Source organism: Malurus melanocephalus, unplaced genomic scaffold (assembly GCF_030028575.1).
Source record: "Malurus melanocephalus ecotype Western Australia unplaced genomic scaffold, MMel_1.1 scaffold_59, whole genome shotgun sequence".
NCBI lineage: Eukaryota > Metazoa > Chordata > Aves > Passeriformes > Maluridae > Malurus > Malurus melanocephalus.
Window position 1 is genome coordinate 2,419,559 of NW_026623291.1, and position 27,598 is coordinate 2,447,156.

The window sequence follows — 27,598 nt, forward strand, 5'->3', positions numbered from 1 at the left end:
CTCCTCAGCTCTATTTTTCAGAAGGTATCCTCAAAAGTCACAATCCTGCAGCTTCCAGGCCCTCAGCAGAGATTGGGCTTCTCCCTGCTCTTCCCATCCATCCATGGGTCAGGGACGTTCCTGATGGGGCTCTCCTTAGTCCTTCATTCTCTGTCAGGATGGAGGAACCCAGTTTACCTCCAAACCCCCCAAATTTATCACACCCAGCCCACAAGAATGACCTACCAGTGCTCCATGACATGAAATGCACTGGAGCACAGCTGTAGCTCTGGGTATTTTATCTGCCCTCACTCCAGGGTGGACAGGAGAGCTGGGATACTGCAGCCTCCCTCCCTCTMTGCCACCCCAACTGTTTGGCAAAAGGGTTTTGTTTTTTACTTTTTTTTCTCCAGCAAAACCCAAAAATAGATTGATGGGAAGCGGCTGGGGGCTGGGATGCCATTAGCATGCAAAATGGGGCTATTTATCTTCCCCGCAGCTGGGTTCTGCTGCCAGACCTGGCAGGGACTGGCAGCGGGAGATGGAGCTGGTGCTGGTGCTGGGAGGGGGCTGCGGGATAGGGACAGACCCCAACACAGYCCCAGCCCCTTTTCACCCCTCTCGTTGCCATTGTCCCTGTGTTCTGTGACCCTGAGMCTCTCCCAAGGGACGAGGATCTTCCAGTTCTGTTACAACTGGAGAAAGTGCCAGGGTCACCTGGAGGCTTTACAGGGGGCAACTGATTAATCTTGACCCCGGGTGTGGGTGGGCAAGAGAAACCTGCCCAGGGCTCCACTGGGGAAACTGAGGCAGGAGCTCCTGGGCCATCCTCGGGAAGGATGGATGAGAACATGAGCTCTCTCTATGCACTCTGAGGGGTTGAATTTGTACCCCTCATCCCTGTGGGGCACCTCTGCCCCTTGGCATAGCCATCCCTGCTGTCACCACACAGCAGAGTCAGCAGTGAGAGACCACCGAGCTGGCCAAGGAACGAGCAGAAAATCTGCTTTTGCTCCTAGGAGAATCTGTCTCAGAAATTGTTAGTGGGATGGGGGAAGCAAGGTCCACACATCGCAGCCCTGCAAGGGAGGGCTGGGGGAAATAAGGGCGAGCAGAGCCGGGGCTTTGTCCATCTCCAGGCCCTCCTGAGATGATCCTGGCCCTTTTTTTCCCTTTTTCTCCCCATTCTCGCTAAACACTGGGTGTCAGCTTTGCTCCCTGCAGGACTGCTCACTGCCTGGGATGGGGATATTCTTAGCATCTATCCATTTCCTAATAACGATAATAAAAACAAATCGCTGCAAATGTTAAATTCCATGATATCACAGCTTCAACATCCCCATCCTCAGCCCCATCATCACCTTCATCCCCCCTTTCCCACCTTCCCCATCCCCCCATCCCCATCCCCGTCACCCTCACCAGGCCCGGGTCCTCCGCTCGCCAGGGGGCGCGCTGCTCCTCAGCGGGACCGGAAGTGCCGCTCTGCCCTCGCGGGCGGCCTCTACTGCTCCGGCCGCCRCTTCCGCCGCCGCCGCCGCCGTTGCCGCTCTCCCCGCCGCCCCTCAGGCTTTGCTCCGGTCCCTGCTCCCGTCCCTTTTCGGTCTCGCCTCGCCGCCACCGCCATCATGAACAAGAAGAAAAAGCCGTTCCTGGGAATGCCCGCGCCCCTGGGCTACGTGCCGGGGTTGGGCCGCGGGTAAGACGCCGCTCAGGCCTGGCCTGGCCCCCGCCGCCCCGGTCCCTTCACGGCCCGCCCGTCCYGCCGGGCCCCGGGGACGCTCCCGAACCCGTTCGATGCCCGGCTGGGCTCCCACCTCCCCGCCCCATCTGTCCCCGTCCCTTTGGGTGGTCCCGCGCGGGTTTTCAATGTTGTCCCTTCCTGAGGGTTCGCGTTCGCTCTTTAGCTGGGTGGGTTTGTGTTTAAGAGCGAGCCAGGCCCCGGGAATGAGTCCCCGGGTGCTTCAGACCGGCAAGGGACTGTATTCCTCCTGAATATGTGACTGTGTGTGCTTGGGACCGTCTGAAAAGTGATCAAAAACTGAGGCGTTTGTGCAGGGAGCACTGAGGGGATTTGTTGGCGGCTGGAACCGCCTTTGGGGTGTCCTTTGCTGGGTGTGAGTTGTGTTGGTCCCCCACTGATTTGCTTGTGCCCTTCCCTGGGGAGATTCTGCTGGCTGTACCCCGGAGATGCTACCAGGCGAATGTGGGGGTTCATAGGAGCCTCAGTTGCCCCATCCCTGTGCCCTGAGCTCAGCCCATGGTGCCTCGTAGCCTGCAGAGTCAGCTGAGAGACCCAGAGACACAGTTTGTAAGGGGAGCTGTGCACAGGATGGGTGGCAGAGCAGTGAGCAGGGTGGCTGCAGTGTCTGTGGCAAAAGTTCTCCCTGTAAAAGRTTGCCCAGAGCAGCTGTGGCTGCCCCATCCCTGGAAGTGTCCAAGGCCAGGTAGGATGGGGATTGGAGCAAYYTGGGATAGTGGAAGATGGCAGGGGGCTGGAATCGGGCGAGCTTTGAGGTCTCTTCACCCCAAACCATTTCATGATTTTAAGGATATTTTGCCCCATTTCCGAATGCTGGTCATGGGGAGTGACTGATGCCATTCTCCCAAAACAATTAMATTTTTCCTGCCTGTTCTGAGCAGTAACTGTGACAGGCTAGGATTGCAGTGAGCTAAACAGCCYCTGTTTTATCCCTCCAGAGCCACAGGTTTCACCACCCGCTCTGATATCGGCCCTGCCCGTGATGCCAATGACCCCGTGGACGATCGCCATGCCCCGCCTGGGAAGAGAACTGTGGGGGACCAGATGAAGAAGAACCAGACAGCAGATGATGATGATGAGGATTTGAATGACACCAACTACGATGAGGTGAGGAGGTTTTCATCATCCTGCAGGTGTTTTTCCCCAGGTGGAACAAGAATCCTTGAGCTCCCTGCTCTTGCTATGAACCCTGCTCTTAGTTGAGGCTTCAAATACAGAATTCCTTGTAGTTTGCAGGCAGCACTTCCTTTTTATTTATTTATTTATTGTGTACACATATAGTGGCATGGTGCTTACAGGTTTTTGTTGTGGCTTGCTCCACAGGTTGCAGTTTAATTGTCTGAAAAGAACTCTGAGAATCTTGGGAARAGATCCGCAAATAAAAATGAGATTCAATATTTCTGGGGATATATTTTTTTTATTCTCCACAAATGAAATCTAAGCTTGTGTGCTTTGACAAGAGTGGACATGTTGAYGTTAGAGGTCATTTCCAGYCTAAATGACTCTGTGATTCTGTGACRTTTGTCCTCAAGTACCCTGTGTTGTCTCTCCTATTTAAATCCCACTTTGGTTAGTTGAATGTTGTGATATTCTTTCTGTTTGCTTTCACTGGTATAAAAAGAAAAAGTGATAAATGGAAGAAAATGGCTTTTCTACCCTGGGATCTCCTTTATTGCTGAATAGAAGTTGTTTAGAGAGAGAARCAATTTTGAAAGAAGCAATTTTGAAGCAGTTTTGCTTCAAGTGGTGTGGGAGAATAAACACTTGAGGTGGTAGAAGGAAGATGCTTTTATTTAGGGATGTGTTARTCTGATGCAATGTTGTCTGAAATAGCCTGTGAATGCATTTTTGAGTGATTGTTGGCTGCAGCAGGAACATAACACGAGCTTTAAACTGCCTTTTTTTCATTTTTTCTCTTTCTGTGTCTTCAAATTCACAGTTCAATGGCTAYGCTGGGAGCTTGTTCTCAAGCGGCCCCTATGAGAAAGATGATGAGGAAGCAGATGCCATTTATGCAGCTTTGGATAAGAGGATGGATGAACGCAGGAAAGAAAGGAGGTAGGATAAGCTACAGCACCCAGCACCACAAACTGGRTGTTTTCTGGTTAATTGAGGGTGACAGGTATTTTGCATCACTTGCTTGGACAGTGGATGTGGTTAAATTAGTTCACTGTAGTTAATTAAGAGTCACTGTAGTTCATTAAGATGGTGTGGGGAGATGCTGAGCAACTGATTTTGACACACCACATATTGCACAGTTCACTGGAAAAGGTTAGAAAAGTCATTCTGTGCTTATAAACAGTGTGTGTTGTTAAACTCACTGCTCATTAARAGGAGGTTAAAGACTGAAGTTCACTCAGAGATGATTTGTTTTACACTATAATATTGTCTTTTTTGATAAAGGATCTCTTGTCATAACTTCGATAATCTAAGCTTAGAAAAAAATGCCTTTTAATGCCCCAGCTCTGATCAAGCATATTTTTCTGTAATGTCAACACTTTAATCGAAGACTTGCCAAATGTTACCTTGAGCATAACCTCAGTATTCCTTTTCCTAAGGGAACAACGAGAAAAAGAGGAAATAGAAAAATACCGTATGGAACGACCCAAAATCCAGCAGCAGTTCTCAGACTTGAAAGTAAGGGAAAAAAAATGTTTGAAATGTGGCTGTGTGTTCTTTTCTGTGTGTTTGTTTCCTTGCTAAGATTTTATGTGTTGGAAAACAAATATTTTGTTATTCTCCGGATTAGAATTACTTTTTTTTAGAAGAATAAAAACTGTTCTTATGGATACCGAAGGTAGTTAAATTCCTGAGAGTTTGATGTTGGTCATTTTTGTTTTGTGCTTTATGGAAGGTGCTACACTTCTGTCTTTGAGGGAAACTGATAACTTGTTGGTATTGCAGAAGTAGCTGAGCAGGATCTCCTGACTCTAAATCTTCTTTTAAATAAAATGTATTATTTGAGCTGTGGTCTAATGATCAGTAATAAACCACTCAATGCTTTAGGCAGTAGGATTAATCTGAATGTTTGTAGCACTGAATCTAATAACAAAATTGATTTGGAGTCTCAGTCTGGACTAAAACCAAATTCTAATTAAATGCATCTAATTCTTTTGTACATTGGATTAAAAAAGAAATCTGACCCTGAAGTGTTTAATTGATCTTGAATTATTTCAAGAAAATAAATCTATTAAGAAGYTAGAGCACTTAAAAATCCATTTCTGTGGCAAATACTGATGACAACTCCTGTTTGTGCAGCGGAAATTAGCGGAGGTTACTGAGGAGGAGTGGCTGAGTATTCCAGAGGTCGGGGATGCCAGGAACAARCGGCAGAGGAATCCTCGATACGAGAAGCTGACTCCCGTCCCTGACAGCTTCTTTGCAAAGCATTTACAGTCAGGGGAGAATCACACTTCTGTGGACCCACGTCAGACAGTGAGTACACAGCAAACCTGGGCAAACTGTGGCCAAACTCAGTTAGAGATGAGTGTTAAACTGGGGTTTGAGACGAAGCTACTTGTCCAAAAAACTTGGTGTGGTTTGTGTGTCTGCCAAATGTTAAACTCCTGTGCTGYTGGAGCCTTTCAGTGCACAGCCACTGTCAGAGAAGAAAGGCAGAGAAAGCCTGATTCTTGTGTTAAAAATAGAAGAAGGTGTTTCTTTTCCTATTTGTGAATGCAGGATGGTGGTAGTTTTGGCTGTTTTTGCAGCAACATCTTGCAAAAAGGGAACAGAGGATAAAGTTCGCTTTCGCCTAATGGTTTGCTTAGCTCTGGGGAAATTGTGTTAAAAATTATTTGTCCTTCAGTTAACTGAAAATTAAGTAATTATTGCTCTGTGGTCACAATTGACTGTGGTCATAACACTATAGGAGTAGCTGACTGGCACTAGACTGGCTCCAGGTGTCCATAGGACTTCTTTGCAGATATTCTTGTTTAAAGGTGCCAGTTTAGATGCCCGTGCTTAAATTCTTTACTTTCTYGTTGCTTATTTCACTGCCTTGACTAAGCTTTATTAATTACTTATAAATTTGGAAATCCTGTATGAGAAATGTTTTGTGATCCAGGGAAGCCATATTGGAAGTACCTGTGGGGATTTGGCATCTGTATCCTGCAGCTTCTGGGGAAATGCAAATCAGCCAATAGCCAAAATTATTTTTGAAATCTCGGAAGAGGTTTTAGGAATGAATTTCTCACTCTTTTTTTTTAGCAATTTGGTGGTTTGAATACWCCATACCCAGGKGGKTTGAATACTCCRTACCCAGGAGGAATGACACCAGGCTTGATGACACCTGGGACAGGTGAACTGGATATGAGGAAAATTGGCCAAGCCAGAAACACCTTGATGGATATGAGGCTAAGCCAGGTAAGGATGTGGGAAGGCAGGATCTGTCACAGGTGTACCTGGGGWTGATGTTGTGCTGCTATTTAAGTCCTGGTTTTCGACAAGTGTTACATTTTCTTGGGTGATAGAAGATCCAAGAACAGCTGAACTGTGAAATAGTTTTGTACTCCTCCTCCCCAAATCTCATGCCTTCAACGTGAATAGAATTTCCTGAGAAATACCAGTTTGTCACTGTAATTCTTGGTCATTATGGGAGAACAGGCTGCCTGGTTATACCAGGGGAGGACTTGAGGCAAACAACACAGATAGTATTACCAAGGGAAGCGTCTCTTCTGTCCTATATAACTGCTGAAAAATACTMATTTTTGACTTCTGTTCTTTTTCAYTGATTTTGCTCATCTAAATCTGGTTTATACTGAAAAAGAATGTCTTTAGCTGACAGGGCTGCAAGACCTTTGACTGCTTGTCACAAAGCTGCTTCTTATCTGGTTTTTAATGTTAGAATTGTGTATTTTAGAAGTGGAAAAAAGCTAATAAGCAAGGTTTTGTATCCTAGATACTCATCTGTTTCCTTGCTTTTGGAAACACATGAATATCTAGGGTTTGTGTACAGCCACAGTGTCTTTTCAAGTGTTCAGGGGCTGTGAGTGGTCATTTCAGTAGCTCTGACTTGACTTTCCCAGGTATCGGACTCCGTGAGTGGCCAAACTGTAGTGGACCCGAAAGGATATTTGACAGACTTGAATTCCATGATTCCCACACACGGTGGAGATATCAAGTAAGTTTAAGAAGGATTAACAGATTTATCCTCTTAGCAGTGGCACTGATCCTACATGTAAATGGAAATCTGTCTGAGTGGCTGYTTTCAGCTGGCATTTAATTTGTAAGAAATGCCAGGTGAGTTTTTGAGATGAATTCTTTTAACATGAGATCTGCTATAGTCTTTCAGCAGAGGTATTAGYATCTGACCTGGATGCATCAATTGTGGAGATTGTTTCCATTCCATCCCTATTTCCATGCCAGAGTGATGGCAATGTGTGGCTGCCTGCCAGCCAGGAAATAACCTGGTTAATTGTACCTGTGTGCTGCTAATTTAGGCTTGATTGACGACCTCTGAGAACCTCTTTAGCCTGAAGTTTGACATCTGTTTCATAAATTGAAATTCTTTAAGTCWGTGATACGTGCAAATGTTGCTGCTAATTCTTGACTTACATCAGTCTTGGGCTTATCAGCTTCAGCTGCAAGTGCCCAGCTGTAATTCCCAAAATCTTGCTTAAATACTTAACCAGTTTTCACTGGGATCTCACTGTATTATTGTGTATTTGTGTCTCCTGTATGGAAAAATTTGAGGTCACAGTTACTGTATGTCTGAACACACTGTGATTCAGAATTGTTTCCCAATGTGCTGAAAATTTTCCTTCCTGTTTTTCCTCCTCCTTTAGTGATATCAAAAAGGCCCGTTTGCTCCTGAAATCTGTCCGAGAGACCAACCCTCATCATCCACCAGCCTGGATAGCCTCAGCCCGACTGGAGGAGGTCACTGGCAAACTCCAGGTGGCTCGAAACCTCATCATGAAAGGGACAGAGATGTGCCCKAAGGTCAGAATTGCTTTGCTTCCCTGCTGATGCCTGCAGGGTAGTAGGAAAAAGTTGTGGTTAATGAGCAGCAGAATCACTGTTAAGCTTGATTCAGGCTCTATCTGATACAGCTTTGCTGTCTTCAGTATTACGAAACACCTGCTTAGCCAGAAGCTCTGATTTTATATCTTGTTTTGATGCAAAGGAGGATTGGTTGTTTCTCCTGACAGAGTGAAGATGTTTGGTTGGAAGCTGCTCGGCTTCAGCCTGGAGATACAGCCAAGGCTGTTGTGGCCCAGGCTGTCCGGCACCTTCCGCAGTCAGTCCGGATCTATATCAGAGCAGCAGAGCTGGAGACAGACATCCGTGCCAAGAAACGTGTCCTTAGGAAAGGTGAGAGCTCCTGTAGGGGATGAAGGCTGAGCATTGCACTGTTTRTATTGTGTTTTAAATTGTTCAAGAGGTGGCCGTAAGTTTAGGTGCCTTTTTTGCTTCTCTGCTGAAATTACGGTTTTCAATGTGTGCCTTAATGGTGGAACTTGCTCCTGTTGAGCCAAAGAGCAAAGGTGTTGGAAGYATTTGTAAAACATCCTTCAGCAGAAAGCTGCTGTTACTGAACAATTCCAGAGTGATGTTTCACTTCCCTAAGCCAATTCCAGCTTGATCACAATTAGATAAGTAGATGAAAGCAATTAAAAAAAATTATGTTCTAAGGATAAAAAGGTGCTCCAAATGTCACCTTGTGATACATTGTGGAAAAGATACTGGAATTGACGGTTCCTACTTGCCTGTAGCCTGTTGGAGACCACGGTGGCTGCTGCTGGAGGAGCTTCAGAGGCCTTGGGGTTCTCATAGCATTGAGCCTGTTGTGCTTTGCTTAACTGTAGAAAGTTCTGTGTCCTTGACAAATAGCCTTTCTCTGTGGTATACTTACCTGAAACCTTACATCTTTTGTTGCACTGCACTTGGAGCTTGCACTCTTCCATGGAATTGATCTTTTCAACAGCCATTTGTTGTGTTTTCCTGAGCCCAGATCTTCCTCACAGTTTCATAATATGAATTCTTTGATTTCTTTAAGTGGCTGGGCCATATCAATAGAGATTAGTTCCTTTATGACTACTGAATTRTATTAGTTACATCTCTTGACTTTAGACAGGGAAAAGGGCCTGGATTTATATATTTACGGAATCATTGTGAGGCTAAACCAGTATTGAATGCTTTAGCTTCAAAGGAATTAATTGCCTCCCACCTCTTACCTCTTGCATGTAAAATTGCAGATCTCTAGCRAAATGACCTCTACATGTGGATGAAAGGCACTTCAAAGTTGCTGGATTTGAAATTGTATGARTTCAGATACTAACTATTCACTAGCTTTTTAAATTTCCATTGGCTCCGCAGTGCAACATGGTGTGAAGTGCTGCTCCTGTGACACTGTGTGTCCTTCTTAGGAACAGTCATAGATATTGAACAGAAAAACACTTCTAGAGGAGCAGAAATAGTTCTGTGAGTCCAGCTCAGGTAGGGRAGGGTATTGTGAGAGAGCAGTGACTTACTCACTAAGTACTGAGCTTTGCTTCAAACACTGCATTTAGGAAAATAAAAACATTCAGTTTTTGGAACCACCTACTTAATCTCTGGATACAAAGCTGTTAGTGGAATGGAACCAGATTTATCATTCTCTTCTCAGTTTCTGACTGTTAACAGCTTCACAGTTCTCTGCTGCCTAGGGAGCATCAATAATGTGGAGCTCAGAGCCTTAWGTGGCAGCATAACCCATTATTTCTCCCAAAATAAAAAATCCTGAGTGCCAGGTAATGTCACTGAAATGTGACCTTTCATAATGGGTTTCTCCTCTCTGTTGGCTTTGTGCTTTCTTACCATCCACCAGAACCTCTGGACTTATAAAATCTCAGTCTGACTGGAGACCCAGCAAGCTGAGTGGTTGAAATACAGCTTGAGGTCTAAAAATTGAATTCTGTATTTATGAAAACATTTTCTGTYCCRCAGAGTGATGCTTTCAGCTCTTGGRGGCTGACATTATTCACTTAAATTCTTYAGGAAAATCTCCTGCAGCKGCAGACTTGGAGACAAATGGTTAATGCTTGTTGTAAATCTCTGTGTTTGTGTAGGGGTGGGATGTGCTCTGAGTRGAGGCTCAGCACTGTGCCCTTGCCTTTGCAGCAATGCCTCAAGGAACAGCCTTGCCTGGCAGCCCAGCCAGTTCCAAAGGAGRTTTAGATGCCTTTTCCCACTCATTTTGTGTGTCCCTGTGATTGTGCTCACTTTATTGAAGAGGGATGTGCTTAGTCCTCTGTTACTATGGCACATTTGTGTACAGTCACCATGGAAGCAGTGGAAGTTATGCTGCAATGCAGCTGATTTGAGCAGTCTGGGGTGCAAGCTGGAGTGACAAAAGGCTAAAAAAACCCTTTGGTTTCTCAATCTCTCTTAAAGAGATGGGCTGAGGAAAGTTGTTGTGTAGCATTTAATGTTTCAGTCAGCACATGTAGGACAGKCTGCAGAGAATGCAGTCCTACCAGCAGCAGCTAACTCAGACAAGATTAAGGAAGCCTTGAAGAATCCTAATTAGATGGWGTCCATACTGTATTGCTGGATGAGTACACTTTGTATTCATGGCTTAGTGGCAGCAAAACCCTTAAGCTTTTATGCATCCCTGTTTTATTTTTACATAGCAGGACAACAGCTTTTTGGGARGTTAAGCTGGGGTCCATTAAGCTGTCAGGAGGGGCTCACAGGAAAACTGCATTGTGAAGGGACAGTTTCAGCATCTAAGGAATGAGACTGTGTTATTAGTTGGTGTTGAAGATGCCCCTTTTCTATAAAGGCAGGACCAGCATGATTAAGCTGCCCAGTTTTGAAGATCCTCATTTGTTGAGACTGGAGGCTTTGTTCAGCCAGGTGTTTTACTGAGGAGGATGCAATTACAGCTTGTACAGCAGAAAACCCCTTGGCTCTCCAAAACCTGTTTCCAATTAAAATTATTAAGTGTTTTATTTTCTGATTTTAAATCTCATTATTGAAGCAAAAGCCGAGTATAAGTAAATTCCCTCCCTTCCCTCTTTCAGAACATTTAATTGTAATAGCACAAATCCTTGAATATATCWTGTTTAAAAAATACAGATCTTATTGGTAAACTACTTTATCATGACTGACATAATTGTTTTGCCTCTCTAGCCCTTGAGCATGTTCCAAACTCRGTGCGTTTGTGGAAAGCAGCCGTGGAGCTGGAGGAACCTGAGGATGCCAGGATCATGCTGAGCCGGGCTGTGGAGTGCTGTCCGACCAGTGTTGAAGTGAGTTTTAAAAAAAGTGAAATAAAAAACCCCTGTACCCCACTTCAGGCTGGCAGTAGAGATTTGCAGGCAAAAGGCAGGATAAGCAGTATTTCCCCACACATACTTTTCTCCTACACGCTTCATGCCACAGTAGGAAGGATGTGATGAGTAGTGGAATGTGCTTTTTTCTTTGGAGTTAATTGTCTGGTGGTCATTACATGCCTCATTTTGCTGTGTAATTGTTAGGTTAGTCATGGCAGTGCACAGCTGTGCCTGCTCTAGGCACTGAGCCATGTTCGTATCCACGTGTAGTGCCTCGACAGTTGGGAAAACAAGCGAATGTTTAACCTGATGAGTTTAAAATTGCTTGTTTCTGAAACACCAAACCAATGCATTCAATTCATCTGTTTGAGAAGTGATGTGAACAGAAAATAGGAGTGTAAGAGTCCAGCAGATGGGGATGATACCCAGAGATGAACAGGACTRACCTTCAAGGACAGTAGCAGTTTTTGTGCTCTCCTCCATTGRTATTCCACAGCCTGCTTGCAGTGCTTGAGGACAGTTGCCAACCAGTAGCAAGCAGCATGAAGCTGCTTATCTCTGTGGGCTGACACTGCCATACAGCAGCCTTGTCATCTCCTTGTTCTCATCTCAAATACATCTTTTGTTGCTCTGCAGCTGTGGCTGGCGCTGGCAAGGCTGGAGACATATGAGAATGCTCGTAAAGTCCTTAACAAAGCCCGGGAGAATATTCCAACAGATCGTCACATCTGGATTACTGCTGCCAAACTGGAGGAAGCCAATGGAAACACCCAGATGGTGGAGAAAATCATTGACAGAGCCATCACATCTCTTAGGGCTAACGGTGTGGAAATCAACAGGGAGCAGTGGATACAGGTATGTGCTCAGTCTTGAAGAGCCACGTGAACTCTTCAGGTCCTGTCCTGAAGGCTGCTGATGGGGGGTCTTGTGGGGCTGAGTAATTTTGCACCTGGCTTATCAGTGGAGATCCCTGTGAAAGTACAAGGGATGAGACTGAAAGGCTGAGCAGGGTCAAGGCCATAAGTGATACTATGGGGTAATGTCCCATGTGTTTCACTGGGAAATGTCTGGTTTGCTTCTGTCTTGGAAAACAAGTAGCTTCAAGTTGAAGCAGCTATTGCCTTAAGTAGGACAGAGACTTAAAGCCTGCAGTGAAGGATTTATGTATTTTTTGCCTGTATCTCTTTTGGCTTGAAAGGTATTTGTTTGCCCCACAAGTCTTTGTCAAATGGTGTTATGAGAAACCAATACAAATACTGCATTTGCAGCATGTAGGAAATCCACTGTTAGTCCTGTACTGAACCTCTTTCCTCCTGAATATGTTCTGTGCTTTTTTTGATCATAACTCTTTAAAGCAGTTTCCTACTTAAAATCATTTACAGTGGGTCAAGGCAGCAATGTCTTCTTGTTACACTGCTTAAAGAGCAGCGATAATGAATGAATTAKTTAATAGTAAGTGTATATCCTTGTTAACATCTAAAAGAATTCTTTCTTTACAGCAGTAAAACAATTAAAGGTTAATTTCAGCTTCTCTTTAAAAAAAACCCCAGGAACACAGTCTCTGCATCATTGTGTTCTCGAGTTCCTTCTCAGTACTAGAACTGCTCCATTTCTGTTAYCTGATCAGAGGGCTTTTCAACAAGTTTAAGCAAGACATGCTTGGCTGTCTGAAAGCTTTGTGTGTCAGGAAACTCYACTTTTCCATACATACTCTGATAAGAGAGTCTTTGTACCTTTGACTTGATGGGGTACTCTTAAATTTAGTTATTGCTTAGCCTTTATTGAGACTCAATCATTTCAAAGCTGAAAAAAGTACTTTTGATGTTACAGCTCTTCCTTGTGAAATTTTTGCATTTTTTATTGGCTGGGTTCCTGCTTAGGTCAACCCAGGGTTGTGGAGCTATAGGGAAAAACTTGGAGCTGGGAAAGTCACACATTGTCACAATTACTCCTTTTCAGTGGATATTGTTGATGTGCTCTATTTCTTAATCAACTTGTGAATGATTCTGTGTACAACTCCAGCACCTTCCTCATGAGTGTAGGCTCCTACTCACTGTCAGAGTGTGTTTGAGCAATGAGATGTTTGTGCTGTGGCAGTGACTCCCAAYGTCTCTGTGCATGAGGAGTTGCCAWTGCAGAATTYARTTTCTTGTGCTGRACTYTCAAAATGAGCAGGGCTTTCCTCTTGTTTCTAGGATGCCGAGGAATGTGATAAAGCTGGAAGTGTGGCCACGTGCCAGGCAATCATGAGAGCTGTGATTGGGATTGGGATCGAGGAGGAAGATCGGAAACACACCTGGATGGAAGATGCAGACAGYGTATGTCCAGCTGTGATGCTGCTTTTTGTTGGGTTTGTTTGTTTTGTTGTGGGTTTGTGTTTTTTAATTAGAGGAAATTGAAGTGGAGCCTGGAAAATGGCTTTGCCAGTGAAAGGGGATGTGATTCCCACATCACCTGCCTGCCTTCGGCCAGTCTGTGCCTCAGGAGGTTATTTGATTATAGAGCTTTATTCAGATTTGTATATTTACKAAAYAARAAGTTGATGTTGGGATAGCTTGTCTGCTGGTTTGGTGTGGATTTTTTTTCTGTGAGACATCAAGAGAGATTGAGTTATGAGTAAAGGAGCTGTGAGTTGAGTTTCAAGGCATAACCATGTRGCTCAAGAGTTAATGTAAGACTGGACAGGGGAGTGGGTAAAAGTTTTACCARGCTTTCTTTGCTTTAGGGGAATAGTTTGAACATGTGCTAAGAACTAAATCATATTTCAGCATGAGAAATGTCCAACTTCACTGGCCTTGAATTGGGCTCAGAGCAGTGGGGGGCACATGCTGTGGTGCTTAGGGTTTTGCCTGTGAAATAACAAAATGAAGTGCTAACATGAGAGCATTTCCAATGCCTTACTAATGTTTCAAGCTGGCCTGTGAGTGTCAGTCCCTCTGAAAGGCCAGGGATMCTTGTGCTCAATAGAGGGATATTTGGAAATTCCTTCCCTGCTTCCTCTTAAAAAGCTGATTGTAAGTGTTCTGTTCCCTATTAATGCTTCAATTCATGGATTACACCGAGTTACTGAGTTCTGAGTTGAATTGTGCATGTGTAATTCCTGCTTGCTCTCGTTTCCAGTTCTCCCCTAAGCTGACTTAGTCCTGATCTCTTTTCCCTCAGTGTGTTGCTCATAATGCTCTGGAGTGTGCCCGAGCCATTTATGCCTATGCCTTGCAAGTCTTCCCGAGCAAGAAGAGTGTGTGGCTACGAGCAGCCTACTTTGAAAAGAACCATGGAACCAGGTACGTGTGCTGCATGATCCCTGCGTGGAGGGGTTCATCCCTGTGACAGGCTGGGGAGGAAGGAAAACTACAGGATGGTCCCTGGTGTGCTGCAAGTGCAGAGTTAGTGCAGCTGGTCAAAACTCGCTGACGTATTTTTGCAGGTCTGACCTTCTTTGTTATTGTTGTGCTAAGAACATCCTTAAGTTTTATGAAGTCATAAAATGGTTTTTGGCCATAAGGATTACTTGTAAAAATAGCTGTGAAGCAACATGGTAGGAACAATTGTCTTTGAGAAGGCATTTCTGGAAAAATATAGGGATACAAATCACCTAAAATGTGTTTTATTTAATTTTCACAGATAAACTRCTTTACAGCTGAATTTGTCTAAGCATCTGTGGCATTTTCAGATTAAACACTCTGAATGTGTCTCACATCCTGAATTAAGATCGGTGTTACACTGTAAAGAGCTCAGGCTCTTTTAAAGTTTATTCATAAAGCTTTACATGTCAGAAACTTTCTGCCCAAAGCTTAAAATAAAGCAAACAGTCTCTGCAGTAGGCCTTATTAAAGCCAACGAGGCTATGTTGTGCAGATGCTGTGTTCTGCCTCATTCAAACCTTTTTTTTTTATTGGGAACAACTATACTTTTTCTTTTGATGTTGTTTTCCCATGTTTCCCAGTAGTGGCTGGCTTTTAAGCCCCATGTTCTACCTGAAAAGTATATTTTCCAGAGGAGAAAAAAATAAATTGCATAAGATCAAGCCAGCCTCATCTAATATTTCTGAAAACCTTCCTGTCTAATTTTCTACTAAGGTTTGTTGAGCAGAATGACTCTTTCCAAGAGAAAGGAGCTGTTCTTGTGAGGGCTCTTGCCACAGARGCTATCAAACAAAGGTGTCTGAACAATGAGCCGTTTGTGGAGTGCTGATTTCAGAACTCTTGTGAAAAAAGACCCCGCCCTTTCCCTGTTATGAAACAACTTATCAAGGTTTACCACRCTGGACTTTGCAACAATATTTATAACTCTGAGTGATAGTGAAAATGGTGTTAAGAGAGCTCACCTTTGGCAGTACCTTGAGGAATTGTAACTTGCTCTTTCTTGTCTTCAGAGAATCCTTGGAGGCTCTTTTGCAGAGAGCTGTKGCTCACTGTCCCAAAGCAGAAGTGCTGTGGCTCATGGGAGCCAAATCCAAGTGGYTGGCAGGAGATGTGCCAGCAGCCAGAAGCATCTTGGCCCTGGCTTTCCAGGTGGGTCTGTTACACTTGTCAGAGGGTGTGAAGTGTGACAGGTCAAGAATACAGAGCAGGCTTTTTCTGTCARCACCAGATTCCTGCTGCCTTTCAAAGTGATGGAAACTTCCGCTGTTCTTTGATTGCTTAGTGTGGCAAAATGTTCTTCTGTAAAACAGCAGCAAGCTGGAAGCAAGGATGTGGTCCTACTCTTTTAGTAGTTCTGCATCATGTTCTGAGCCTGGAATAGGTTGTCCAGAGAGGTTGTGGGTGCCCCATCTCTGGAAGTATTGAAGGCTAGGTTGGTTGGGGCTCTGATCAACCTGGTCTGGTGTGTGGCATCCYTACCCATGGGATTGGGATGAGATGATCCTTAAAGTCCCTTCCAACCCAAACCAGTCTGTGATTCTATGAGTTTGCAAACCATCARTTTTACTAGCATGGCTCCCAACAATCCAGTCATGGATCTGAGTCCTGTTGTCTTGGGTCACCTCAGGGAGAGGTTTGTGGTCTGCTGTGATGATGTCACTGCATTAATTATGGCTTAGATCAAACCCACTAATGAAGGCAATTGCCTGCTGCACGCTGTAGCAAAGATAGGCAGAGCAGTCCTAACACTGGGAATGAGGTTTAAAAGCTAAGTGATAGAAAAAAAAAAAAAAAAGACAGGTCCTGAAATGAAAGGTAAAAGATACTTCCTTAATCTGTTCTTGGTGCTCTTTGTTACTAGGCTGAAAAGTTCTTGACATGGTTGCCACTGAAATGACTTTTATTGGAAGAATTTTCTCAGACCTCAGTGGGGAATTCAAGCTGCATTTTTTTTACTTGAGGGTAATAAAATGAGGGTCTCATTGTGGCAGACCCTGTGATGTTTTCAGTATTTAAACTGGAAGTTCAGAAGATCAAGCATTACTGCTTTTCAACAATTGAGAAGCATCCAACTTCTAAACTGGCATATATCTTTGTGTTGCCCATCTGTTTTAGAGGATTTCTATAAACTTCAAAGGTCAAAGAAGACTGGGAGGAGCTTGCACTGAAAAAAATCCTACTGTGGATTGACAAAGCTCTGATTTCAATTTTAATCTGGATCAAATGGAGGATTAAATCTGCTGTTGATTCACTGTGTGCATTTGTCTGTCACTTTGTGTTCTTGCAGGCGAACCCCAACAGYGAGGAGATCTGGCTGGCTGCCGTCAAGCTCGAGTCGGAGAACAATGAGTATGAAAGAGCRAGGAGGCTGCTGGCAAAGGCTCGAAGCAGTGCCCCCACTGCAAGGGTAAGGACGTGGAGAGGCTCAGGCCTCTTGGCCACGGGGGATTTGGGACGGAAGGAGGAGTTCCTTCAGTTCTGTGGCCTTAGGGATTGACCATATGGCTCCCTGCCATTGCCTTCTGGGCCATGTGGCCACTTTGCCGAGCGCTTCTCCAGCAAATTGCGACACAAAGTTGTGGCATGATGGGAAAAAAAGGCTAGGATCAAGTGAAGGGTTTCAATTTGTTTTTTACACAAATGGCAAAAGTCAGGAATTTCCCAGTTTAYAGCTGTTTGTATAATGTTTGTGTTGCATAAAAGCATGTCTTGGAAAGAAGAGAAAATACTTTCACAGAAGACTCACTTATGCTTGTACTAAAGACAGCTCTGGGGTGGTTTGGTGTTTAAAGTTACACTCCTGTGTTTATCTCCAGTTACCTCTGGTATGATAAACTCTGTTGATTTTCAGCTCTTCATACGAGAGCATTTTAACTTGTCCAAGTAAAYGAAAGATTAGTTTGATCTCTGTCCTCTGTTCCTCCCCCTCAGTTGTTGTTACATCCTGCATCTTTTTAACTGTCCTYTTCCTCTCTGAGCTTCAGCTGGGGCTGAAGCTCTGCTCTCAGACTTGATGCCTCCCTTGTGAGGTCACATGGGGGGAGTTTGGAATGGGGAGGATTGGGATCAAAGAGCAGGGAGAGAGCTTTTGGTCTATAATATATTTCTCATAGCTGTGACTTCCCTGCATAGCCAGAAGGAAGGATTTGGGGGACAGAAAAGCACATGTACCAGTTTGTAATTAACAGAACAACAGTTAGAGCCTGAAGCCATTAGTAAGAAAAGGTGGTCTTGGTAGCTTGGATCTGAGAAGATAAGATTGTGCTGATGAAGGAGGCTCAGGTTTGTTAATTGGTTGTGCTGTTAAAACTRTGTTCTTTATAAAAATATTATTTTTCCAACCCAAACCATTCTGTGATTCTGTGATAATGCAAATGCCAACTCTATGTTAATAAATATGTAAATAGGTGAGAAATAGGTTGGTCATGCTGTTCTAACTCCTTTAATATTTGCATTTACCTTTCTCATTGTTACCTCTTCCCGTTATTATTTAACTCTGATATTTTAAGTCTTATTTTACTTCAAACTGTAGCTAATCAATAAAATTCTAATGAATGTATGAAAGTGGGAACCTGCTGCTTTGGCAGATAAAGGGTTTTTTGGTGACTGCTGGTGCTAAACAGCTCTGGTTTGTTCCCAGGTATTCATGAAGTCTGTGAAGTTGGAATGGGTGCTTGGGAATATTGCTGCAGCCCAGGAGCTCTGTGAGGAAGCCCTGAAGCACTATGAGGACTTCCCTAAACTGTGGATGATGAAAGGACAAATTGAAGAACAAAAAGAGCTGGTAGAGAAAGCACGGGAGGCTTATAATCAAGGGGTAAGATGATGTTACTGCAGGTTTGCTTTGTGCTGCTGGCATGGACAGATGTCTGTTTTTGAATCAAAATGGAGAGCCAAGGACATGATTTCTTTCAGTCATTGATTAAAGAAAAAAAATTAGGCCCTTGAAATAAGCAGCAAGAATTTCTCTTACCCATTACCCTTGTGCAGGATTGACTTTCTTGCTTGAGAGAGTTCTCTGTATGYCTGACTCCTCACAGGCAGGCAAAAAGGCTTTGCACAGTAATTCTCTAAGACCTGTAAAGACTAAAACCAGAACTCTTAAAAGAAAACCTTCCTCAGCAGCTCTTAAATACACACTGTGAAAGGAGGTGGCCTACAGAGCACTCCTCTCTCTTTTAAATGGTAATTGGTGTCCTTGGGTATGAATGCTTAAAGTCGACAGCCATCAAAGTAATTTGGACACAGGTTTCTGCCAGTGTCATATCCTAATGACTCCCTGCACACTCTGCTGTGGTTTGGGGATGTATGAGAGTCCTCCATCTGCAGAAGAAGCACAAATTGTAGCTGTGTTAAGGGTGGTGTGTTCTTTCTTACTGCTGGGATAGCTCAGTCACACCTGATGTACCTGACTATTTTGGATACAGGAAAAACTTCACTTCTATGCTGTAAGACTAACTGGAGAAATCTGAGTGACATAGTCAACTAGATCTCTCTTCTTCTAAACTCTCCAGGAGGGTATAGGGAGGGAAGTTCTTTTCTATAGGAGTTACAAGATTTTTTTTCAGATCGACCTATTAGTATGCTTTTTTCTTTTTTTAACAGTTGAAGAAATGCCCCCATTCCATACCCTTGTGGCTGTTGCTGTCCAGGCTGGAGGAGAAAGTTGGGCAGCTGACTAGAGCAAGAGCCATCCTGGAAAAGTCTCGCCTGAAGAATCCAAAGAATCCAGATCTCTGGTGAGTTCTATGGAGTTGAACTGAGTTTGGGCTACAAATTTAGTCTATTCTACAAGCCACCTATTTCACATCAACTCAACTATTTGAGCCGGGAACTTACATGGGGTTTCTTCTTGACTGACAACTTCCCAGAATAGCAGAAATGCTTTGGTGATCCTGGCTAGCTGCTCTGAGGATCTGGGAATTAATTTATTTACTGATTGCTTTGCTGTTGTAGTGCACAGAGCATGTGGAGTGCACAGGGCTCTTTCCTTTCAGTTACAGTTCCTGTTGCTGATGGATTTTTATCTGGGCTGTTACAGAATAAAAGCCACGTTTATTTTTAGTTGGAGAGGAATGGGAAGATGTCAGTCACCTACAYATATTCAGAACATGGGCAAATGTTTTCAGTTTCCAGTGACCCTCATGTGACTCACTGTKTGTTTCTGCTTAGTGAATGTTGTCATAAATATCAGAGTCTCTTCCCTACCAGGTTGGAGTCTGTGAGGTTGGAATACCGAGCTGGCCTGAAAAACATTGCAAACACTCTGATGGCCAAAGCACTGCAAGAGTGCCCCAATTCAGGTGAGCTGGGTCTCGTTTCTGCCTTAAACACAATTGTTTGGCCCAGTTGATAGAAGCACATTTTTTCCCAAGGTGTTCTTTCTGGCCAGGTCTCAGAATACAGTGTTTTGGAGAGGTGTCAGTCATCCTTCTGCCAAGGAAATGTTGAGGGTCTTTAGGAGCAATCCCAGTTACTTTGTTCTSTCTCACACCTGAGAGGTCATGGGTTGGTGTTCCATTTCTCTGCAATATCTCGTATTTTATTTGGTCTGTGGTCCACAGTTTGCTCCCAGGTTTCTTGTGAAAACATCTTGGATATGGGTGGGTTTTTCTCTGAAGCTGGTAGAAGTCTGCCAAGGTTGAAAATTAAAGAAAGACACTTCCATGTTGGTAGTTAGTTTGTCAGTAGAAAAAGAGTGGTGCTTTCCCTGTCTCCCTRGAGTACAGATGKCCTTAGGAGATTCCCAGTTGCTGGYTTGCCTGCAYTGGTTGCATCACTGTGAGTTTAATAACTTGTGCTGGCAGCAAATTTCCATCACAGTCATCATTAGCAGATCATGTACCATAAATGTTCAGTCCTGTTTTTTGACTGTTTTAGCTCATGGAAGAAAAGGCTAAGAGGTGATATGATGTAAATCAGTTAGTTCTAACCAGCAGTGAAAACATTTGCCTCTTGAGATGGGAGGATAAAGTGCCTAACACATCCCTGTTTTGGGGCAGAATTGYCGGAAGACTTAATTATTTAAGCATGTCGACATCTCTGGGGAGAAGGTGTCACATAACTACAAATTGTAGTAACTTACTTGCAGGGTAAGGTTTGGCTTGCCTGCAGGCTAGGTTTTGAAAGGTGTTTAATTGGTAGCTGCTTAAGTCCCAGTGAGATAATTGGGAATTGAGTGACTTTTATGATTTGATAGGGTCATTACAAGGTACTCTTCTTGCGAGTGGGTCACCAAAGCAGCACCACCCAAAATCCTGCTTTGTTTTTGTCAATGACCTAATGAGTGTTTGCCACCACAGGCTGTTTTACAGATCTGCCTGTTGCTATGGAAATGGGCAGCAGGATCTSAGTTTTTGTTTAAAAAATTGCTTCCAACTTTATCTTAGACCTCAACAAACCATAATCAAAACCTGCAGGACTTGGCTCATTGGCCATGTAAAAACCAGAGGTTTGGGTCCATCGATTGCTGAATTGATTCCTGATGGGTGGCAGGTTRCACAAAGAATAAAATAGAAATATTATGGTGTTTGTGTTCCTATATATAAAGAGCAAGAAGAAGAGAGTGTCCCTCCTGTCTGTCACTGCAGTTATCAAAGCTCGTGTGTGTTCCCGTGGTGCCGTTTATGGGAAGCGAGAACACTTTGATGGAGTCCTGGCAGACACCAGCTCTTAGGCTTTGCTTTGAAGTGATCAGGTGTGGCTGGCTGACATGARAAACTGCAGATTTCATGCTCCCCTGAGCATATTTCCTTCCTTGCTTTTGGCAGTGAGAAGAGCTAGGGATTAAACCCAGCTTTCCTGGATCTATTCTGTCCTTCATCAGWGTGTGTGGAGCCAGCATCAATAAGACGGTGGTGCTCTCCAGCACCCTTGAAACTGCTCCCAAACGTTGCACTTTTTGATACTTCTGCCATCGCAGTTACCTGTTAGACACACAGAAATCTTTCCCTTTGGAAGTGCTGATTYACCCTCCTTGTCCCAGAGTTTGCAGTGTCTCATCTGAAAAGCCTGAGCTGTGGGTTAGGCAGTGCTGGAGCTGCAGGARTTGTGGTATAGACACCCCCAGAGCTGAAGCTCCAGMGTGGTGCACACAGTAGCTAAAAGTTCAGAGTACTGAATCAAATATCTATGTGGAAAGAGTGGTCTGGGATGTGGTTGGAGGTGAATAAACCACCAGGGTGGGAGCTGTACGGGTGCTTGTGGTGCAGAGCACTGGCCTGATGGCAGGGCRGGGAGGATTAACTTCAAAATAACACTAAACAATCTTCCTACTTGATTTGGTTAAGGAATCCTGTGGTCAGAAGCAATTTTCCTTGAAGCGCGACCGCAGCGGAAGACCAAGAGTGTGGATGCTCTCAAGAAGTGTGAACATGACCCACATGTCCTGCTGGCTGTGGCCAAGTGAGTTCCTGTGTTTGTTGGAGTAAAAATATCCATGTCTGTGTGTGGCTGCATCCAGGATCCATCCTCTGCTCTCCAGCACAGCCATGTGATTCTGGCTGCAGCAGCTCTAATAAGTCCCAAAGCAAGGAACAGCTCTCCAGCTGTCTCCTGGTARCTGAGCAAATCTCTCCCTTGATTCCAAGCAGGGGATGTCAGCCCGCCCTCGAGCTGTTCTGGTGGGTCTGGGACTGGCACAGACAACAATATGCTCACACAAAGTCCTTTGCCAGTGCTGGGTATTGGCACCATGCAAGCTGCTTTCTTTCTGTCCCTTGAAGGGATTTCACTGTGMTGTCAGGTGAAGTAGGCTTAATTAAGTGGTTCAGGATATGTTTTAAGTATCTCTGAAAATAAGGACTTTTTTTGCTGGTTATTTTTCAAATTTTATATGGCTGACTGTAGTTTTCATCAGGTTTCATTTTAAATTCTGGGCTAGATATTCTGCTGCTCCTGAATTTCTGCCMTGTCAGTGTTCTTAAGTTGTGACCCTTCTCAGAATGCAAACCACCAGCCACGCTGCAGTTTGCTTCTCTAAAATGGGAAAATAATCTTCTAGAAATAGTGTTCTTGTCCAGATTGAGTTGTGAGCATTCCAGTGCTGAAAACCAACTGTTAGAACAGACTTGTGCCATACCCTTTGTGCTCTGATGTATGAACATCTCTATAGTAGCCGTGATGGAAACAAACTTACCTTTCTCCCTTTGTGAATAGCAGAAGAGGTTAATACAGGAGGCATTTTGCTCAAAGTTGCCCAATTCTTTCACAACTCTACTTTATAAGCCAAAGAAAACTGTAGGATACACTCCAGTGACTGCAACACTGGGTTCTGCCAGATCCTGACGGCTGACTTGTTCAGCTTTAGCAGCAAGTGAGAGAAATGTTAACTTTTGCTTTATGGCAGCTGCTCCCAGACCCCTTCTGGTGCAACCTCAGGCAGTTTAACAGCTAATCCCAACATAAACAACTTCCACCTCCTATCACGACTTGCCTCTGTAGGTACAGAGTGTCACACATCTGTGAAAAACTTTTGTTAAATATGTTGCTGAAAATGGCCACTACTTGCAGGTGTTAAGCTTCTGCTGTCATTGTTCATGCTCTTGTAAATCACAGTTTATTTAACACAGAACAATCAAGGGTATTATAGGGCTTAAAAACAATCACATAAGCTGTATAATTTTATGACAGGCTAAGCTCTTTATGAGGGGTGGCTGATTTGATAAAGACCTTATAGCTCAAATGAACTCTTTAATGCAAAGGAGTGAAACCAAGAGAATCTTGACTTGGCTGGTTCATTACTGGGGAGAAATTTCAGCATTGACCAGTGCCTGGATGAAATGGCAGCAGTGGGGCTGTGCCAGGCTGGGGTTTGAGTGCAGAAGCTTTCATGTTTGATTTTCCTTGGAAAGTGGAGTTGACAAGGCGGGTCTGCTTCTCTCCAGCAGACTTTGTGTGTGGGAGCATGTGACCACACAGCAGGCAATTACCAGGTTTTAGAAGTTATTTAATAGATGCTAAAATTGACTGGAAATGTAAAGAAATTGAAGGAGTGGGAWTAGATGTAGGCATGTAATCCTATCTCTTCCACACCAAATCTGCAACAGCAAAATTAATGCAATTGAGTCAGCAAAGGTTGAGCTCAGTAATGCTTCCCCTCTCAGCAGAGCCTGTCTGTGCCTGGGGCTAAGTTATCCTGGAAGTTACCCTGCCTCACTGTGGGGCAGTGAAGAGGAAGTGCTGGATGTTCTTTTCAGTCCTCACTCGCCTCCATTCCCAAGGGCAGGATCATCTGCAATTGCCTAAAAATCTACTGTTTCCTTCTTTAGAGAGCAAAGAATTGGAATACTTGCAGAGCTTCTAAGTTGGAGTTCTTGTGGGTTGGCATCTTCCTCTAAAGTGAAGCTGTTTATCAATTCCCTTCTGCTTTTCCCAACAGGTTGTTCTGGAGCGAGCGTAAAATAACCAAGGCCAGAGAGTGGTTCCACCGGACAGTGAAGATAGACTCTGACCTGGGGGATGCCTGGGCCTTCTTTTACAAGTTTGAGCTCCAGCATGGCACAGAGGTGAGTGTGTGCCTGGGAACAGGGAAGGCAGCAGCAATCCCTGGAAGGCAGGGATTGCCCAGTGCTGGGATTGCTGCAGTGCTGTGCTGAGCTCCTGCCTGCGTGGTCACAGGGGAGCCTGGCTGTCACGCCTGGTCATGAATGAGCATGAACAGGCCTGTGTGGTGGCTTTTAAAAGGTGCTGTCATTAGCTGAGCTATGTTTCAGGCTGCTTTGCTGTCCACAGTCATGCTGGTTCATGCAAAAATCTCTGAAATTAATCTTCCTCCTGTAAAACTCAAGYTTGCTCAGAGGGGCTTGTGCTGGAATTTGTGGTGTATGTGAACACAACTAGAGGAATRGCCAGCTCTAATCTCTCACAGCAGTTTCTAGTGCTGATACTACTGAAATGATGGGGTTGTTTATCTTCTGACTTCAGAGAGACCTTTCACTTGACACAGCTCCTGTAGGTGGTAATGCACAGGAAGTTTCTGCTGCAGTTTCTCAGTAATAGCCAAAACTTGCTCACCTGCAGCTCAGGCAGTTTRTTCATCCAGGCAGGAGACGTGCTGCTTCTGAATTTTGACATGGGCTTCCATAGTGCCTTTAAAAATAACAGACCCAAAACCTAACAATAATTTTTGAAAGAGTGTTTCCAGGGAGGGAACTGTTAAATTTTTGGCTGTTGCTGGAACAAACGAGGACAAACTTTAATTTCTCTTCTCGTAGGAACAACAAGAGGAGGTGAGGAAGCGCTGTGAGAATGCTGAACCTCGCCATGGAGAGCTCTGGTGTGATGTCTCCAAGGACATAGAGAACTGGCAGAAAAAGATTGGAGAGATTCTYGTGCTTGTGGCAGCCAAGCTGAAAAATACCTTCTAGAGTGTGCTGGCCTCAGCTGCCTCAGAGGTCTCTGTAGGACTTAACCTGCTCGTGGTGCATTYGCCGTTTCAGCAACACAGATTTCCGAGGACATGACATGGATGAGGATAGGGAAGAGCTTCACCCAAGAGGAAAAGCTGCTTCCTTCTTTCCCCAGCATGGCCATCAGCTTCTGCAGCACGTGGGAACGTTGTAGCTGGTGTCACATAGAAGACAGGAGCAGTCTTGTGAGGCTCTGTTGGCATTTCATGTTGATTCCTGATACCCCTCTGCAAATGCAAGCTTTAATTAGTGCTTGTATGGATTCTGACATGTGGCAGTCCCTCTGTTCTTTGCCCTGGCATGTGTTCCCTGTCCCTCTTTAGTGTTTGGCCTATCTGATGCTGGTTCCTTGTCAGCAAATCTGGGTTGTTGCTATTGGAATACACTGAGTGTCCTTGAAGGAGATGAGTGGAAATTTGGGAGCAGCCCAGCAGTACAGGAAAAGGTCTGGGTTGGCTCATCTTCATTATCTGACTGAGTTTGGTCTGTTCTGCTAACAAGCTGCTGGAGGTGTTCCTCCAACCTGAGCAGCTGGAGCATTTTGTCAAATTCAAAAGCATATTTTTAGGGAACTTTTCCTCAATTTTTTAATGTATATAGTAAACTTTATTCTTTTAGGTGTCTGAGCTCATTAAGCACAGTGGTGGTTTAAAGTAACAAGGCAAAACCCAGCAATCCCTGAAAGCCCTTTTGAAGGAAGAACCTTTATTTAGAGTCATTGGGAGACTGTGCTGTTACACAACTSTGACTGCCTGTGGCTGGGAGGTTTGGGATGTGCAGGTGGAAAAAAAACAAACTCAAAAGAGGGAARGCTTTGTGTTTGGGACCGTTTATATGCTGTCTTCAATTTTCTACACTTGTGATCTGTATTATTTTTACCCCAACCCCCTGACTTTCTTGTGATCATAGAATGAGAAGCTGTACTGTACACCTGAGGCTATAGAAACTGTATCCAGGTCTGTGGATGTGCGTTATCCCATGTATTTAGTTGGAGGAAAAGCTCCCTTATTACTTGTTGGAGAATATGTATAAAATACAGCTTGTTTTTTTTGTTTCCTTCTGCTGTCTTCGAGCGTGGTCTTGCCCTTTGACTCTGACTGGGAAGAGTGGGTCTGATAGCAGAAACCTTTGGACTTATCAGGCTCCCACCACTCTGGGAAAGTGCCTGCCAGTGGTGGCTGCACCAAGCTGGGCTACGGCCTCTTGCCAAAATGGATGAGAAGTGCTTTTAATGCTGGAGCAGAAACGGTTGGTCTGGAAGCAAAAGCCTTTTTTTCTTTGGGTTTGAAACTCTTGTGCTTTCTCTAGAATGGCTGGTGAAAGGGTGTAAATCACAGATGTCCCATGGAATTGTAGTTTCCCGAAGGTGAGTGAGGGGTATTGGGAGTTGAGATGAGTCTTGCTCAGGGATTTTGTGCCATTGCTGGCATCCTTGGTGAGTGGGCTCAGAGAGAGTTGGAAGAGTTTGGGGAGGGGAATAGAGATGTTCAAAGGAGAGGGTAGACATGGCAAGGGAACCTGGCTGGACAAGGATCCAAGAGTGAGGCAGAAACTGCAGGATAAAAGCAAGTTTGAAAGTAGTTTTCAATGTGTGCTTTCCTTCGGCCTCTTGTGCTCACATGGGGGYTCTATCTTGCTTTTCTGGGCAGGGAATTGGCATTCTGATTCCTGGTGTGCTGGGGAAAGCTGGGTGCCTGTGGTGCATAAATCCCTCTGCTCAGCAGCGCTGTTGTGTTGGTGGCTGCAGGATTGGGGTGGGAAAGGGAAGTGGGAATTGGCAATGGTGTGGCTTTTCCTGCTGGAGAGATTCCTGGCTTGTGTTCAGAGCATTTCCCCTTGAGCCACATAACACAGGTGCACCCACTGGTGGGATCCTCMTGCTCCTTCAGCCACCTGCTCCTTCTACCTGCAGCTTCCCTTTCCCTTGGGCCACATTCCTTAGCTTGGGGATTATTTTTTCTTAGATAAAAGGGATCATCATTCTTAGAGCTTTTTAATGTTTGTAGATGTCTTGGTGGTTTTTAAATGGTTTATGGCACCCATGAATTTTAGCTATATATAGAGCTCAATAAACAAGTTATATGGGTCCTGTCCCAGTGGAATGCTGCAGCGTGCTGTGGGTTCCACTTCCTGGGGAGGAACGTTCTCGCCAAGCTGAGAGCTGGATTATTCACCATTTGTTCTATTTCTTACTCAATCACCCGCCTTCAGCTCCTCAGTGGAGCCTTGTTGCTATCAGTTTCCCAAAATCGATAGAAATTGAGTCAAGGAAATTTCTGTGCCTGGGCTGGGAATGAGGTACAAAATGCAGAGGGGAAAGAGAAGAGGGCTTTGGTTGGGAACACGGGGACACTCCTTGTGCTGGGATTTGGGGTCTCACCCTGGACAGTCACTTTTGCCATGGGTTGGTGCGGCTGTGAGTGTTCACCCACTGCCGTCCGTGAATCCAGAGTGAAAGAACCACCCCAACGCCGACAGAAATCGAAACTGCGGGGGTTTGCACAGTGTGCAGCCCCGGGATAGGGACACACGTGGGTTGGGATCCCCGGGTGGGTGCGAGCAGGGGGTGCTGCCTCTGTCGGTGTCTCCGGGAGCAGGACCCGGCCCCGCAGCCCCGGCACGACCCGCTCCTCTGTGCTCCGCCGGTGGCCGGGGGGGCCGGGGCAGCCTCCCCCGCGGGGGCCGGGGCTGGGCCGGCGGCGGTGCCGTGTCCCGTCCCCTCCCACCGTGGAGCCAAGTTCAAACCGMGGGCCCCGGCGCAGCGGGACGGGCCGGACCGGGCTCCCCGGGGCCACCGCAGGGGCCGCGCCCGCGGGGCTCCATGGT

The 27,598-nt window shown here is 45.0% G+C and overlaps 1 protein-coding gene across 1 annotated transcript; it reads left to right on the forward strand.

The window, feature by feature from the left end:
* The first annotated feature begins 1,486 nt into the window (after nt 1-1,486).
* On the forward strand, nt 1,487-25,828 carry PRPF6 (pre-mRNA processing factor 6). The gene is made up of 21 exons (XM_057366092.1): nt 1,487-1,675; nt 2,677-2,845; nt 3,678-3,796; nt 4,297-4,375; nt 4,997-5,173; nt 5,948-6,103; nt 6,766-6,860; nt 7,525-7,681; nt 7,891-8,053; nt 10,856-10,974; nt 11,635-11,853; nt 13,194-13,316; nt 14,161-14,282; nt 15,374-15,512; nt 16,651-16,770; nt 18,004-18,180; nt 18,969-19,102; nt 19,575-19,666; nt 21,653-21,767; nt 23,743-23,869; nt 24,578-25,828. Exons 1-21 carry the CDS (start codon nt 1,605-1,607, stop codon nt 24,728-24,730), a joined length of 2,826 nt encoding a protein of 941 aa, XP_057222075.1. The 5' UTR covers nt 1,487-1,604; the 3' UTR covers nt 24,731-25,828.
* Nucleotides 25,829-27,598: the final 1,770 nt, after the last annotated feature.